Consider the following 17,300-nt stretch of genomic DNA (forward strand, 5'->3'; position numbering starts at 1 on the left):
CTTTTGAGAAGAAAAATAATGATGCCACATTATTAGGCTTTTTTCAAGATAAATGGGTTCACATATAATTTATTTTAATAACAGATGCTTAAAATATCAAGCATAAATTATTGTTTGCTACATAAACTAAATAAACATCTTGATATATACCAGAGTTCCATAAAAGTAATAATCATTGCTGCAATATTCTAACTTGAAAGATTTCAAGGTGTCTTCTTACTATATACAAGTGTGTAAAGGTGATAGTTGATACAAAGAATTTTAACTTACACAATCAGTTGACTAGCACATAGTAAGTACTAATAGAGGTATGCACAAGTAAAATCCTTATACTCTTGTATATATTTTGATGGTGATCTTTCTCAGGGCCTCCTTTACATCTCTGTTCCTTAGACTGTAAATGAGGGGGTTAAGCATGGGGATCACCACTGTGTAGAACACAGCCATTATTTTGTTCTGCTCAGTAGAGTAGTTGGACTTGGGCATCACATAGATGAAGGTGATGGTCCCATAGTAGAGAGTGACTGCGGTGAGGTGGGAGGTGCAGGTGGAGAAGGCCTTTTGGCGGCCCTCGGTGGAGCGCATCTTCAGGATGGTGATGAGGATGTAGGTGTAGGAGACAGCTATGACAAATACTGTCACCACAATGATGGAGCCAGCAGAGATGGAGGGAATAATTCCAATAATGGAAACATCTGAGCATGAAAGTTTCAACACAGCAGGGAAGTCACAGAAAAAGTGATCTATGTGATTTGGCCCACAGAAGGACAAATTCAACAGGCAGCTAGTAAATGTCGTTGAATTCACACAGCCACCAACATAGGAAACTCCAACCAAGAGGAAACAGATCCTAGGGGACATATGTGTAGAATAGAGCAAAGGTGAGCAAATGGCCACATATCTGTCATAGGCCATGGTTGCCAGAAGGAAGCATTCGACTGTACCAAATGTCACTGCAATGCAGAATTGGGCTTCACATGCAGCCACAGAGAGTACCATTCCATATCCAAGGAATCCTTCAAGCATTATAGGTGTGACTGATGTAGAAAACCCAATGTCCACAAAAGCTAGATGGCTAAGGAACTGATACATGGGTGTATGGAGCTGAGGGCAGCTTCTTATTAAAGTGATGATGCTGATATTGGCTACTAAAGTAACAGAATATATTCCAAGAAATACCATAAAGAGAAAGACATGCAGTGTGGGATTCTCTGTTAACCCCAGAAGAATGAACTCTGTCACAATGGTGTGATTTGGAGCCTTCATCTAGAGTGTAATATGTCCCTGTTGAAGGACATGAGAAGAAATACATTTGTTTAGTAATTTTTCAATGTTTCCTATATTTTTTCTATTGCTACACAGATTCTATAATAATCCCTTTCTTTTACCAAATTATAAATATCTGTGATTTGCAGGATTAGAGTTTTTGTTCCTTCTTTGAATAAAATGGACATAGTTAAGTCTCACCCTGCTATTTCAGGCATCGTCTTCTCTTTTTGTAATGCTTATACAAGGTATCCTCAAACCTTGACTCCAAATATCCTCCTCTCAAGGATGAGATCTATAATTTCAATGATCTCTTGAATTTTTCTTCATGTTCCAATCAATTAGAAGTTCCTCAAGTACCTCAAACTTTGTCATTCCATATTCATCTTCAACTCTTTCACCAAAATTCTATAATTTTGATGCATTTATTCTTATGTGTATGATTACTTGGCTTTCATTCATGTCTTTACACGAGATACATGCTTTGTCCCCACAGAGATCAGAAGAGTGAATTCATTGAGTTTCCTGGAAGTGGAGTTATGGACAGTTGTGAGCCACCATGGGGTTGACGGAAATTTAATTCAGGTCCTCTGAAAGAACACCCAGTCCTCTTAACTACTGAGTGTCTCTCCAAGTCCCTCACCCCAGTCAGCTCATTCATTCATAATTTCATGTTTGCAACTCTGCAGCCTTCCTGGCAATCTTCCTCACATTGTACTCCCTGTAATAAAATACCTTGACTTTTGTCTATAACTTAATTCTGGTTTTTCTTTCTTCATCTCCTGTTTTCCATCCTCTGTGTCACAACTTAGCTTAAATCCTTGGTCATTTTCATTCTGTATTTTTTCTGTGTTTTGTCCACTTAATAACCTAACTCACATTCTAACTCTAATGTTTATTTATTCTAACTCACATTCATTTCCTCTTGTAGTTTATAATAGTATGAATAATGACTTCTTCCTAATAAAAAGCAGATAAGGCAAAAATCTAATTCTTTTGATGGTTTTTCAGGTGTTCATTCTGAGCTATGACCTCATTGTCACAACACTCAGTATTCTTTCTGACCCCTTCTTGCATTTAACTATGCTTCTTGACATCTTTCCATGCAGTTCTGACACTAACCCAGAAATCCATCAATATCCCAGGTGCTTAGCTTCAGCCTTCACAATTATTTTCTTTACAAAAGCTTCTCTGACTAATAAGAATGAACCTGATTCACTTTCTTGGTAGACATCTGCTTTTACAGATAACCGAGTTGCCACTGTGAACACTGGACCATGGTTTACAACTTCCTTGCCTTTCATTTTTCTCAATTATTACATGTTTCCATTAATAATTTTTTATCTTTGTCTTAAAAATCCAATGTTTGGGCAGAAAATGTGCTAAAGTTCTGGGTGAGTATATGCATTATTAATGTGGTAACAAGGTTCTGGCAAACAAAGTGTAATTGATATTCCCTGCCCAGAAAACTAAACTTCAAAGAGAATGAAGTCAATGAAAGGCTTTGCAGAAAAATATCTTATAAAACAACAAAATCAGGTCTCATTTATCTAATTTTTAAATAAAAATTAACAAAGATGGAGAAAACAGTTGACAATTCCTTTGAAACACGGCTCCTATTACAATTTCAATCAATAGATATTTACTACATTTGTTTCTATTTACTTTTAAATATTTTAATATTTATTTTAGAAAATTATATGGAAAAGAAGAGATACACACACACACACAGAGAGAGAGAGAGAGAGAGAGAGAGAGAGAGAGAGAGAGAGAGAGAGAGAGAGAGAGAGAGCAAGCCCGAGTGAGGTCTTTTTCAGACAAGGTCTTACTCTGCATAGACTAGCCCTGGCTCTTCTAAAACTTGGGATAATCCTGTTTCAATATGAGATTACAGGCATGTGTCACCCTGCCTGATTTAGCTACATTTTAAAATTCCCATGCTTACCTCTTTTTCTGAAGGCAAAAAATTGAAAAGAGTGCATTCTGTGCTTTGTGGTAAGTTCACCACTAAGATTTACATTAGTGAAAACACTAAAGGAAATTGTTCCCTATTGATCACTGATGGGTTGTGTTGTTGACTGCATTTTGATTGAAAGTGTTAATATTTTCATCTCCCTAAACATTGCATAATATTCATATAAGTGTAATAGTCTGCTTGCAATATTTTAAGTTCCGACAGAGTTGAACTTTTACCAGATACAATGCTAGCAGTATTAAATGTCTTCTAAATGTTTTGGACCTTTTGATTTTTTTTTCAGTTTCGTCAGAGTAAATAAACATAAAATCCATCTGTTTCTGAAACTGTTCACCTGACTTGGTGAATTGGGAGATTCGGTGAATCAATCCACCACTCATTCAAGAATGTCCCCTGTGTCTGCTTTAATGGGATCTTCCTGTTTTAGTTACTTTGATGTTAGCTCTATTATTAGATGTTTTTCTCTTAAACTTATCCATGGCCGGCATACATTTAATGGAACAAATATTCAACTTTCTATATAAAACCATTGAAAAGGTTGAGGCTGTCACATCACTATTGGTTTTCCATTTCTAAAAGAAAGCACCCAGAGTTCCTTTTTCTATCTTACCTACAACGTGGTTTCCAGTTTTCTTGAAGACTTCTTTTTCAGATTGAACACAGTCTTACTATTCTTTGCATTCTGATTCCAGCAGAGTCAAGGTAACAACCTTGTTTTCATGTGAACTCTCACTAACCATTCTGCGCTGATTGCCAAATTCTAAGTGGAGGTAGACAAGGTAGACATACAGGTCATCTATAACAAATTGCACATGACACAGAAACTGTTTGGTGCTGAGGATACTATTTTAACTTGAACAATGTGAGAACTGACCTCATAGTGCAGTTTTGTTGTGAGATTAAAGAAAGGGATATCTGTGAAATGCCAGAGGTCTTCAGACATATAAAGGTCAAGCATGTCTTCAGTTAATAAAATGTAAGAAGTTTGAGTAGTTTTGCAATTACTTAGTGTTTTGGTGACTATAGTTTTGTTTTCAACATGTCAGGTAGTTTTACCATAAATACAAAAATAAGACACTAGGTGCAATACGTATGTGTCCTCTGTCCTAAATTCTGCTATTCAAATGTAGAGTATAAAAACTAATACTTTTTCTTTCTTTCCTTTTCCTCTCCACTGTATGCTTAATATCTAGAATTCTCCACTGGCTTTCCTGATTATTGACTTAGTTCAGGAATGCTGAACACTCAAAATCCTGTTCCTCAAAGGATCTATCACTGTTATGGAAAATAAAGGAGAAAGGTCAGTGAACCTTACCTAGTTGAAATCAGGTTGTTGCTTCTGATTTCCTCTTCTTGTCTCAGTTCCTGAAGTCTAGTAACAATAATGGTTGCCACCGGCCATCCATGCAGTATCCACCTGCCTTAGAAAAACCAGTCTATGTATGCCAGGAAACCACTACAAAATATCTCTAGGTGAGGACATGGTTTATACAGAGGTCAAGGTCTCAAAAGTACATTACTAATTTTCAATTTATTCTTCAGTTATTTAAAAATCTATCCTAATGAAGTATATCAGTCTTTCATTTACCATTTAAAGTCGATATTGACATAAAACCGAATGAGGACTTTATGAAGTGGATGTATTTTATTTATGTAGAGAAAGTTAGGATCTCGAACTCTGCAATGTGAATCATCAATACACTCACTGGTCAAAAAGCATAGCCACACACTTGAAGAAAATACAAGGTTGGGTATCTTTGTATGCATGTTAGGGGGAGGAAAAGCTATAATCTAACAAGGCAAACCTTGAGGGATCATTTCTGCATGCCTATTAATAGAAAGGTCAATGGGGTTCTGGAATACAAATGACTTATGGAACCAGGTGATTCATTAAGTCCTAGTTTGCCCTCCCCAGGTGACACCCACATGTCATAGCATCCAACGGAATTCATTTGTACTTATTTACTGAAAGTGAAACAGCGCATGTCTTCCCAGAAGAATATTTGCCATTGAACTTAATAGCTAAACTAGTTAGTTTGGGGTAATGTGCTGGCTGATATTACTTCCCAATTAAAATAACCTTTCAGTCAAATTTAAAAGGAGCCTTGAGATAGAAGGCTAGAATAGTAATGAATGAAATTGGTACTTGGATTTATTGCCCATTTGCAGAAAAATAGAAAAATGATACTTGAGTTTTTCAGATATACAACTGACATTTTAAAAGGTGTTTGAACTTCTTCCTCACTGCTGTTCAGCAGAAGAACTTATGACTCTCGCCTGAGACACCTGAGCATCTACAGTTCTTTATGTCATGATTCAATAAAGCCATTTGATATCAGAAAAAGATGCCTCCAGTCTTATCCCTCACTTAAGATTTCTTCCTCTTGTTGGTGTCTTTCTGAATCCATAAGAATTTAAGCATTATTTTCACCATTTCTGTAGGGAAAGCACTGAGTTATGATGGGAGTTGCACTGACTCTGAAGAGTGCTTTGTGGAGTATGGCTATGTTAAAGACTGAAATCTTCCAGCTCATGTATAGCAATGTCTGTCTCTCTGTCAGTGTTTTTCTCACTTTCTTTCATTAATATATAAAGTTTTCAGCACAGAGATTGTGTACATCATTCACTGATTTTTCTGATAGCCTTTATCCCTGGAAAAATAGAATTCACACAACTAAAGCACCACGTCTCATGGAGTCAAAATGGACCTCCAATGTTCCCGTACACTATTAGAAGTGTTTGTCAAAAGATGAGTGTCGTTGGACAGGAGCTATGACTCAGCAGTTTAGAACATTTACTTCTCTTTCAGAAGACCACGTTTTGTTTCCAGCTCTCATTTCTAACAACTCACGATCATCAGTAACTGCAACTCCGGGGAATCTAACATGCTCCTCTGATCTCCATAGGAACCTGGACACATGTGACATATATGTACTCACACAGGTGCCGACACATAGATAAAAATAAATGTTTTAAAACTATATAAAACCGAGAGACAAGCTTTGTGGTTCATAACTACTATGAAAGCACTTAATAGGCCACAGAAAGGAATTCTATAAATTTAAGGCCATTCTGGGCTACATAGTGAGCTTGAGATCATCATCTGACACAGAATGAAATTCTGTATAAAATCCAAAACAGGAACTTTATGCATGTAGAGCTAGCCTTTCCCAGGGAAAGCATGCCAACTGGTTATATAATATCTAATGGTCAGCTGTAAAAAAATATATACAGTAGCATTGTGCATACTGAGCAGCTTATATTTAGAAATATATGTATATACATATACACATATGCATTAATAATAATTAATGAAAAGAAAGGCCAAATTTTATAAGAAAGCGAGGAAAGGTATATGGAGGGTTAAGAGAGAGAAAGGGAAGGGAGAGATTTTGAATAATATTAAATATAAAAAAGAAAAGAAAAATAATTACATGGAAACCAAAAAAAAGATTAAGTCTAGGAATAAGTTCCCCAGAAAACAAAGGGGGAAAGAGCCTATCTTGTGAGCTATAACAGTGAAAAAGCAGAGTGGGCACATGTACAAGAAAAGGTTAAGTAGGATAAGATTCAGAAGAAATTGAAGAGGGCTCATCAATATATTATGGTGTGGTTTCTATATCTTTACTTGGCCCTTTAACCTCACACTCTACTCCCATGAAGAAAGGTGTATAATCAAAATACTGAAGAACTTTGCAAATACATGTTCTGGTTTTTATATCAGCTGTGTAAAGGTTCATCCATAGGAAAATGGGGGTAACAGTAGTACCCACTCACTGAAGCCAGGCCATGGTTAATTTCCTGATTCTTACTTCTCGCTCATTGTTGGTCATTCTCCTATCCATATCGTTCCCCTTATTACCTATATCCGTAGTAAAATTGTTCAAATATTTGTTCAATGTTCTAGCAGTGTTTTTTCATAATAATAAGTTATTAAAATAAAAATTTTAAATTCAGAACAACATGCAATTTCCATTTAACTTACCCTTGTTATCTTACAGATGCCAGTATAAATTTTATTGAAAATATCAAACACTTTCATGTTATAGACAATTAGGCATTTTTTGTCTTGTTGGAATTTATAAATATTACTAACTCTTTGTGTCTCTAATTCTCATTACACTAAGGGAAAACCATTGAATCTAAGTCTTATTTTCCATTATTATATTTTTCCTCAGCATTTTCTTGATAGTTTCCATAACCTAGCAAAACTCTCCTCATTTACAGTCTCATGATGATGGTCATGTTAGTTAAAGTAGGTCTTGCCCTTGGGAAGAATGCGAAGTTCATTCTAAGACAATATTTCCAGTATTTTTTTACAAGTTCTAATTTGTTCACTGATCTATACCAACAAAACCAAGACATTAACAGTAACACACAAAATTTAAAATGCCCTTTGTCAGTTTTGTAAGTACTGACATTTACATCTTGCCAAATACTCTATTTTTAAATGTGTATGGAACTATGGCTAGAACTCAAGTCAAATCTTGAAACATATTATCAAGACCTGATTTGCTAAGAAATGGGAAATGGCCTGGTTTTTGAGACCTGCGCTTGGAAATGTATTACCTACATAATATTTGCATAACATTTGTTAGAAAGATTGACTCACTACACTAACTTAAGGTTAATAACTCTGAACATATCCTCTATTCAATGACAGTGGTTATTAGACAGGTTGTGGTGGAGTGAATGTTAAGCACATGATGCAAAGAATCAGTGCTGCATTCTTGTGAAAATATTCTTTTTCTCCAAGACTCACTTTTCTCATTTACAATACCCTATCTCATGGATTCACTGGGAAACTGAATGCAGAAGCCACATGATTTTAGAGACCAACTCCTTAGATACAAATGACCTTAGTTATTTTTTTTTCTTCATGAGTATACGGGGACTCTACTTTCTGTCTTTGCCTGGGAAATTTATCCAGAAAGTAAAACAATAGTTTCACTTACTTAGGTTGTTTGCGAGAAATAGGTGAATTCATATATACAACTAAAATTTAGCCTGACACACAAAGGCACATAAATAACATAAAAGCAAAGATCTTGACATATTGCAGAAGTTCTGTGTTAGCAATAATTGTTCCTGTCATTTTACTGAAGTGAAGTGGTCCCACAGATGATACTTGAGTGTATAAAGGTGAGCTAGTGCAAAAAAACAGGATTTAATACGAAGCAATCAGTTAAGCATCATGTGATGGATGCTAACTGTGACATGGCTAAAGGAAATCATCACATATCTCTTGAATTGGAAGGTCTATGAATATACTCTGACAGTTGCCTTCCTCAGAGCTTCCTTTACATCTCTGTTCCTCAGACTGTAGATGAGGGGGTTAAGCATGGGGATCACCACTGTGTAGAATACAGACAGCACCTTGTTCTGTTCAGTAGAGTAATTGGACTTGGGCATCACATAAATGAAGGTGATGGTCCCATAGTACAGAGTGACTGCAGTGAGGTGGGAGGTGCAGGTGGAGAAGGCCTTTTGACGACCCTCAGTGGAGCGCATCTTCAGGATGGTGATGAGGATGTAGATGTAGGAGACGGCTATGACAAACACTGTCACCACTATAATGGATCCAGAAGAAATAGAAGGGATGATTCCAATAACAGAGACATCTGAACAGGACAGTTTCAACAGAGGGGAGAAGTCACAGAAAAAGTGATCTATCTGATTTGGTCCACAGAAGGTCAGATTTAACAAACAACCAGTAAATGTCCAACCATTCATACAACCACCAACATAAGAAACTCCCAATAGTAGACAACAGACTTTGGGGGACATGAGCACAGAGTAGAGCAGAGGTGAACAGATGGCTACATAGCGATCATAGGCCATGGCCGCCAATAGGAAGCACTCAGCTGAACCAAATGACACCGTGATACAGAGCTGGGCTTCACAGGCAGCCACAGGTAGAACCAGCCCATGCCCAAGGAGTTCCATAAGCATTATAACTGAGACTGAGGTTGAATAGACAATGTCTACAAAAGCCAGATGACTGAGGAACAGGTACATGGGTGTGTGCAGCTGGGAAGAAATTCTTATCAACGTGATGATGCTGATATTTCCTACTAACGTGAAGATGTAAACTCCTAGAAATATCACGAAAAAGACTATACACAGTGTAGGATCCTCTGTTAGTCCCAAAATGATTAGCTCTGTCACAGTGGTATCGTTTCCAGCCTCCTCCTTTTGTGTGAATTGTCCCTGTTGAGGGAAATGAAAATAATTTGTTATTATAATGTCCTGATTTTTCACATTGCTGAATTTTTTAAATTATCCTCACTCTTATTCATGGTTTTCTCCTCTGCTCCACACATAAATACTGAGTTCATTGGAATTGTGGTGTTTTTTTCCTTTTATCTTTGAATAAAGTGAGAATGATGAACCTCACTTTCTGTCTTTCACTATTTTTTGCATGTACTATTTCTTGAATGTTACTTTACTTTACTATTGTGATCGATCTCCAATGGTCAAGGTCAATAATTTCAATGACCAATTTATTCTCATGATGCTCGTTTTTTTATTGGAAATCTCACAAACACCTCTCACAATGTGTCCCTATACCAAACTGACACTTTCCTTCAGTCATTCCACCTAAATTTCATATCTGAGTGCTGGCACCATCCAGCATCTCCTCTCTGCAATGTGGGATTCCTAGCTTTTGCTCATTGTACCACATACAAAAAAATGTGATTATATGCCATTTACTTACCAATTTTATTATTTTGTTAACACAAAAACATAACTATCACATCAAAAAAGTCATAGAACTAGTTTGTTCTGTGCTCAAATGAGTGACAGTGGCCCAGGATCATGGAGTCAGTTACCATGACTATCGTCATCCTATGTGATATGTAAGGTTTTTGTAGTTACAGAACAAAAGAAAGCCATAACTCAGTTCACTTCACAAATATATTGTAGAAACATCAGGTAGGTAGTTTACAGCAATTGTGGGAAAACCTCTGTAATAGGTCTTAGGTGTTGTCTGATTTCATTCTTAGCTTGGGGTTGGTAGAGCTAGTAGTCTAAGAATACATCCCAAAAGATTTTATATAGTAGTCACAAGGATGTTATATCAGACACAGAAACAGGCAATGAATGGCTATAAAGAGTTAAAGGATAACTCAAGAATATTTAATGTAAGTTTAGATTTTTTTTTTAGTTCACATTCTCATCTCTTTTGTTACCACTGTGGTCTAGGCTTTGGTCCTTCCTCTTTTGTATTTTGTTGTATTTGCCTCATTTTGTTCATAATTTTTCTTTTATGTTTAACACTAAAATTGTGACATATTTAGTCATTAAATTATTTGAGTAACTTCTCAAATATTCATAATATAACAATCTCACTAAAACAATGCACATCACATATCATTGACTTGTGGCTTTTTTATTGATTGAAGAGTGTATGGCAATGCATTCCCTGAGTGATATTCAGGTATATGAAATACTTCAAAGAAACCTATGTCATCTGCTTTGGCTTGGTATTTAAAACTTTGTAGTCTACATTCAATCATTTCTCTAAATTTATCTCCCTATAACATACACTCTCTTACAAGGATATGATTTTCAAAAGTCGTGTTGGAAGATGCTCTGATTGTCTTCCCATACTTAATATTATATGAATAGTATACATTTCTGCTAACAATGTTTATGCACCATTAAAGTATTTAAACATTTACCACAACCAGTAATATTACTAATAAATATCTTTCAAATATATCAGTTCCATAAATGTTTCCAATTGTTTTTTTATTTTGTAAATATAAGCATTTAGTTTCTCTGATGGTCAGCCTGAGTTCTTTCAGTAAGTTAACTGTGAAGAGCAATGAATCAGTAGTTGAGCATCTGTAGCCCATTCGAGAACATCTTCTAGCTTCTCTGTGATGGATCTCAATTGTGTCCAAATGACACTAGTAACAGCTTACTGCCTTGATGTCAGCTCTACCTTTAAAAATCTGTTTTTCATTGCACTAATTGTCAATATTGCAATAGTACAACTATCTATTTTATAAATAAAATGATTGAAATACTTGAATAAAGCTTCCATGCCTCCACTGCTTCCTCTATTCTAAAATTATTATTTGTAATTTCTTAGAAAGCTCTTTATGACTCTATCAATCTTGCACAGTTCTTGGAAGTCTTTCTTTTTAGACTCTGACCTGAAGAACAAGACTATGCATAAGGTAGCATTGGTGCTCTGTGCTTCCTGCCTATATCTCAGTCCCGTGGTGGCAATGCTGCTGTCATTATGATGGCATTAGGAGTCATTCTGTGCTGCTGCAGAGTCCTAGGAAATGAAGTCAGACAAGGTAGCCTGTCAGCTCGGTTAGCCTGCACACAGGAATTTCTTTGGCTCCCGTTTTTGTGTTTGTTCAGTGATACTAATTGTTCATACACTGCAGCTTTGTTTTGAGAAACCAACAGAGGTATTTTGTCACATAGCTGTGCTAAGTAACTTCTTTTTCCCTTTTATTGAAAATGGCCTGTTTTCCTCACATAGCATATCCTGATCATGATGGTTCCTATTCCTCTACTTTTTCCAGTTCCTCCCTACTTTTCCTCCCATCTAGATCTACTTCCTTTCTGTCTCTGATTAGAAAACAGACAGCTGTCTAAGGGAATATAATATAATATAATAATATAATATAATGAGATAAGATGATAAGACAAGACAAAAACTAACACATTGGAATTAGAGAAAAACAAAGGAAAAGAGTCCAAGAGGAGAATCAGAGACCCACTCATTTGAACACCTGGTAATCTCATAAATGCACTAAACTGGAAACCATAGTATATATGCAGAGAACCTAGTACAGACCCATGCAGGCCTTGAGCATGCTGCCTCGGCCTCTGTGCTCATACGAACTTTGATCATGCTGATTTAGAAGAACTTACTTTCTTGATGTCCTCCATCCCCTCTGACTCCTGCATTTTTCTGCCTCCTCTTTTGCAGGGTTCCCTATTCCTGAAGGGCAAGATTTGCTGGAATTCAATAAAAATAAAAATGTTGCTACTTTCAGTTGTTCCATGTTTTGAAGAACATAGCTTTTTTTCCTACATGTCAGGACTTCCTGCCATACATCTCTAACTAAGCACAATCTCTAACACCTGCCAGGTCTGAACTAAGATATTTTTATGTATACTATGCTGATCACTACTTGCCCTTCTCTCCCTCCCTTCTACACACTTAAATTCCTGACCTCCAGACTGGCATTTATTCTGTCACCATAATTCAGGTACTTTGATCACTCTAATATCCATTCTCCTTACTGGTTCAGTCACTTGTGATGGTAAATAGGGGACAGAGGACTAGGATTCTAATCCAACCCTAGTATCAGGCTTTTCCTCCAGGTTTTGTTTTTTATATTCTCAGTTTTCAAACTTAGCAGTGGTTTTGGCTCCCTTAGATCCATGTTTTTTGGGTCCCTAGGTCCAACTAGTATAGCTATACCAGGAACACCACAGGGCCTCTTTTGCTTGCCTTCTTAAACCAATGAAAATCCATCTCAATAAAATCCATCGCTCTTGCACCTACCATTTAGAAACAGAGTTGTGATGTTGAATTCCAAATGAGACTTTAGGAAGAAGTATTCCATTTACTTATATATATATAGTGGGAGACTGAATACAATGTGAAACACTGAATACTCTCACTGGCCAAGGATACGCATACAGTGAGAATGATGATGAATATCTTTGACCAGGATGGGAGAAAAAAGACACTCTCAGTAACATGGCAAACCCTTAGGGCTATGCCTGCCTGTCCCTTTGAGAGGTGGGTACCTATGGCTTTTTGGTACAGAAATGAATTCTAGAACCAGGTAACTCATTAGGGCCCAACTGGCCCTCTCTAGGGGGCATCTACATCCTATGAAGTTATTTGGAATTCTTTTTCAATGTTTATTAAACACCAGTGAAATGATTTGTGTTCTCCCAGAAGAATACAGGAAATTCAGAACAAATGATTTATTTTATTAATTGGTGTTAGCTAGTGTGGTGATCTAAGAGGACTTCTCATTTGAACTTTAAATCAAATTGAAAAGCCTTGTTCAAATGAAAGGTGGAATAGTACATAATGAATATATTACTTTGACCTATTATCCATTTTTTTGAAAGAACATTAAGATGATGATAGAATCCTGCATAAGATTTAATCTTTTTAGGTATCTGGAACCTATTTTTTCCCACTCCTCAATACAACACCACTGGAAGGCCTTCTGAGCACCCACATTGCACTGCAGGCAATAAGACAAGTGCATTAAATACTTGACTCAACTCACCCAAACACTCTGCCTTGCTTTATATGTTTTAAGGGTTTGAAGTAGACATTCACCATTTATACAGTCTTTGATGAATACCAGAATGCAGAGCATCTAAAAGTGATTTATTGTGGTACACGTAATTACCATTGTCTGTCCTTTTATGCAGCACCATGCATTTATTTCATGCCTGCTTTAGGATCATTTGATCTCATGTACATTCTTCAACCCAAAGCCATCAGAGTATTTTTTGATCTCATACAGATGAAATTAAGGCCGCACTGTGGATATTGAAATGACCCTGTGAGGTAGCTCCAACTTCTGTCAAACACAATCTAAGACCTACAGCATAGAGACATAAAGGTACCTGTGACCATAGAGGCAGACCTAAATACTCTACTTTCATTTCAATAACTCACCAAATCTATTATATGATTTATTTTTAGCACTTTCCAATCAGACATTGTCAGTCGTGACTGCCCAGAGACTTCTCAGTCTTCCACTTAGGAGCATTTCCATTGGTCCTAAGGAAATGTAAGGGACTCACCACTTCTGCAGAATCCAAACCGTGTGGTGTGTGTGTGTGTGTGTGTGTGTGTGTGCAGGCAAACATGTATATATGTGTGTGCATATATATATATATATATATATACTTTTAAATATTTGTATATTAAAGTGAGAATGCATTCTAACCCCAGCCCTGTAGACCATGCTACTGGAGTTAGACAGTCACCCAGAGAACAGAAAGGTCATATTGAACTAAAACCCTAATATCAAGCTCATTGACACAGACCCCACTGTGGATTCAAAAATAGTTAGTGAAATAGTCACAAATTCACCAAGGATGGAGGCTGACCCACTAGTCCTATAGCCTACTAGAAAGGAAACTAACTTAAAATTTTCATTGACACAAATCCAAATGAAACAAAGTAAAATTCTAGAAATAAATGTAAAAGAAAATATTTTTAGGATAAATTTTTAGGTACAGCACAAGAACCAAGAACTATAAAGAACTGCATAAACAGAAATTCTCCAGGCTACTCTGTGTTTGTACATTTTGAAACCACATGTTGTAAATAATCAAACCTTTTTTCTGTCTAAAACTATTTCCCTTTTTTAATTGGAAATAAAATCCATATGAATTTTAGAACTAACGTAAAAACATTTACAAAATTTACCCAATTATATCATAATTTCAATGACTCTATAGTTAAATTTCTTGCATGAAATTACATTTTATATTATTTTCTTACTTTTTAAGATTTATTTTTATAATTTTATCATTGCACTATGCTTACATATATGGGAGTATGAATTCATAAGTGCAGGCATCTGGAAAGTTCAGGAAAGGACATCTAATTGAATGTTTCTTTCCTGACCACCAATTCCCAAATAACCATACAGAGGCTTATATTAATTATAAACATCTGGTCAATGGCTCAGGCTTATTGCTAGCTAGCTCTTACATTGAAATAAACTTATGTTTCTTATCTATACTTTGTCATGTGGTTAATGGCTTGTTACCTCATTTTCTACATGTTTTACTTCCTCAGCAGTTGACTGGCATCTCCCAGACTCTACCCTTCTTCTTCTGTATCTCTGCTTGGTTTTCTTTTCTGACTCTATCCTGCCTTTAGATAAGGCAAATCAGCTTTATTTATCAACCAATGAGAGTATCACATATTCACAACACACAGCAACACCATCCCATAGTAAAGGCATCAGATCACTTGAATGTTGAGTAACTGGCAGCTATGAGACACATAATTTTGCTGTGGGACAGTAGTCTTTTATCCTGTCACTTGTATTATTTTTAATAAAATGCTGATTGGCCAGTAACCAGGTGGGAAGTATAGGCGGGGCAACCAGGCAAGAAGTAGAGGCAGGGCAATGAGAATGCTGGGAAGATGAAAGTGCAGCCTGCAGTTGTGACCCAGACACAGAGGAAGCAAGACGTGACTGCCTCGCCAAATAAGATATCAAGCCACATAGCTAACTCAGACAAGAAATATGGGCTAATTAAGTTATAAGAATTAGTTAATAAGAAGCCTGAGCTTATGGGCCAATCAGTTTATAACTAATGTAGACCTCTGTGTGAATCTTTGGGACTTAACAGCTACAGGACTAGGCAGAACAGAAAAACCTCAGTCAACAAATGGTGCCCAACATGGGGTAACTGCATCCACATAAATCTTGAGAGAGTTTGGGAAGTAATTCTAGACAGAAAAGAATAGAGTAAAGCACAGCTTATTGATATCAGCACTTTCTTCACTGGACTCTGCTTGTTAGAGGCAAGTGTTTTCATTTAAGAGAGGCTTCCTGACTCAGTTTTCGCTGCAAAACCTTGCAGCTCTTTTAAGAGGTTCTGTCCCAAAACACTTAAATGGTGTTGATGAAAAGCTGACTGCATACTTTTTGGTGGTGGCAGGGACCTTGAAATGCCATAGAGTTGTGGCAATGAACATGGCTCCAGCTGATACTTCCATCATGAGACTAGAATCTCAGAAAGCTAAAGAATGGGCTGGATCCAGCCATCAAAGTCACAACTTTAATCCTAGCCATATTGCTTACCAAATTTAAGGCTTGTGTAGTCAGAAAAAGAGAGCTATACAGTAAAGATAGATTCAAAGGCAAAGAAAAACCTCAAAATGGCTTACAGTATGTTTTAAAATATATGTAGGTTTGGAAGACAAAGGAAAAGGATAAAGTCCTTAAAATCAGAAAGAAAGAAGTTGGGTGTGGTGGCACACACCTTTAATTCCAACACTTGGGGGGCAGAGGCCGACAGATCTCTGTGAGTTCAAGGTCAGCCTGGTCTACAAAGTGAATTCCAAGACAGCCAAAGATATACAGAGAAACCTTGTCTCAAGAAAACAAAATTTAAAAATAAAAATAAACCAAATAAAGATTAAAGTAAAGCCTACATAAAGATGGAAAATACATAGAGTGTTTGGATACTGTATATTATTGTGTTGTCTTGAATTTTGATGGCTGAGGAAGGGGAAACAGCTGCTAAAGACATTTGTTTATAAATGCTGCTGAATAATCCAAGATAGGCATTTTAGAAGTACCTTGACTTCAAAATTGAAGTCAAAAAATATGTTACTTCGGAAAAGAGGTTCTGTTTTTGTTTCCGCAGAAAATGAGAGGCTATGGTTTCATTCTGGATTAAGGAAAATAAGGTTTTATTAAGGAAAACTCCCCTGAGAAATCTCCGATAGGAGTGGATGGCCCAGATGTCTGAGTTTTAAATCCAGAACAGATTCAAGACTGTTGCCTGAGATAATCAAGGCTCACAAGATACTCCAGTCATGACTTGATCATAATTCTAAATTTTCTTTAAGTCCCCATAATATTATCAGTGTCCCAAATCAACAGGAAGTAGCCTGGAAAACTACAACCGCATATTCCAAAAATGGACTATGGATATTTTCCTTTGTTTAGAATGTTGGTTACAAGTTGTTATGGATAATAGTCAGGAAGAAAGCTAAACAAGGGAGGTTCGATTCAGAGTTCTTGCTTTTGAAAAAAAGTTGGGGGAGTGCTGTGGGATAATGATCTTTTATCCTGTCACTTGTATTATTTTTAATAAAATGCTGATTGGCCAGTTGACAGGCAGGAAGTGTAGGTGGGGCAACAAGAATGCTGGGAAGAGGGAAGCACAATCTGCAGTTGGGACCCAGGCACAGAGAAAGCAAGATGTGACTGCTTTGTCAAATAAGGTACCAAGTCACATAGCTAATTCAGACACATAACTAATATAAATTATGAGAATTAGCTAATAAGAAGCCTGA

The 17,300-nt window shown here is 36.6% G+C and overlaps 2 protein-coding genes across 4 annotated transcripts; both read right to left on the bottom strand.

Annotated features, from left to right (window-relative positions):
• Window positions 1-327: 327 nt before the first annotated feature.
• Window positions 328-1,266, bottom strand: LOC125395269 (olfactory receptor 5P56). The gene has a single exon (XM_048426576.3). It carries the CDS (start codon window positions 1,264-1,266, stop codon window positions 328-330), a length of 939 nt encoding a protein of 312 aa, XP_048282533.3.
• A 7,234-nt stretch (window positions 1,267-8,500) lies between these two features.
• On the bottom strand, window positions 8,501-13,077 carry LOC148121517 (olfactory receptor 5P53). 3 transcript variants are annotated; one of them, XM_087907675.1, is made up of 2 exons: window positions 13,066-13,077; window positions 8,501-9,430 (listed from the first exon to the last, which is right to left on the bottom strand). In XM_087907675.1, the coding sequence occupies exons 1-2, from the start codon at window positions 13,075-13,077 to the stop codon at window positions 8,501-8,503; spliced, it is 942 nt and encodes a 313-aa protein (XP_087763801.1). The 3 variants fall into 3 exon arrangements, with proteins under 3 accessions (XP_087763801.1, XP_087763802.1, XP_087763803.1); XM_087907676.1 differs by lacking the exon at window positions 13,066-13,077 and adding an exon at window positions 11,416-11,427; XM_087907677.1 differs by lacking the exon at window positions 13,066-13,077 and having other exon boundaries at window positions 8,501-9,442.
• Window positions 13,078-17,300: the final 4,223 nt, after the last annotated feature.

This window comes from Myodes glareolus, chromosome 7, assembly GCF_982192425.1.
Source record: "Myodes glareolus chromosome 7, mMyoGla1.1, whole genome shotgun sequence".
NCBI lineage: Eukaryota > Metazoa > Chordata > Mammalia > Rodentia > Cricetidae > Myodes > Myodes glareolus.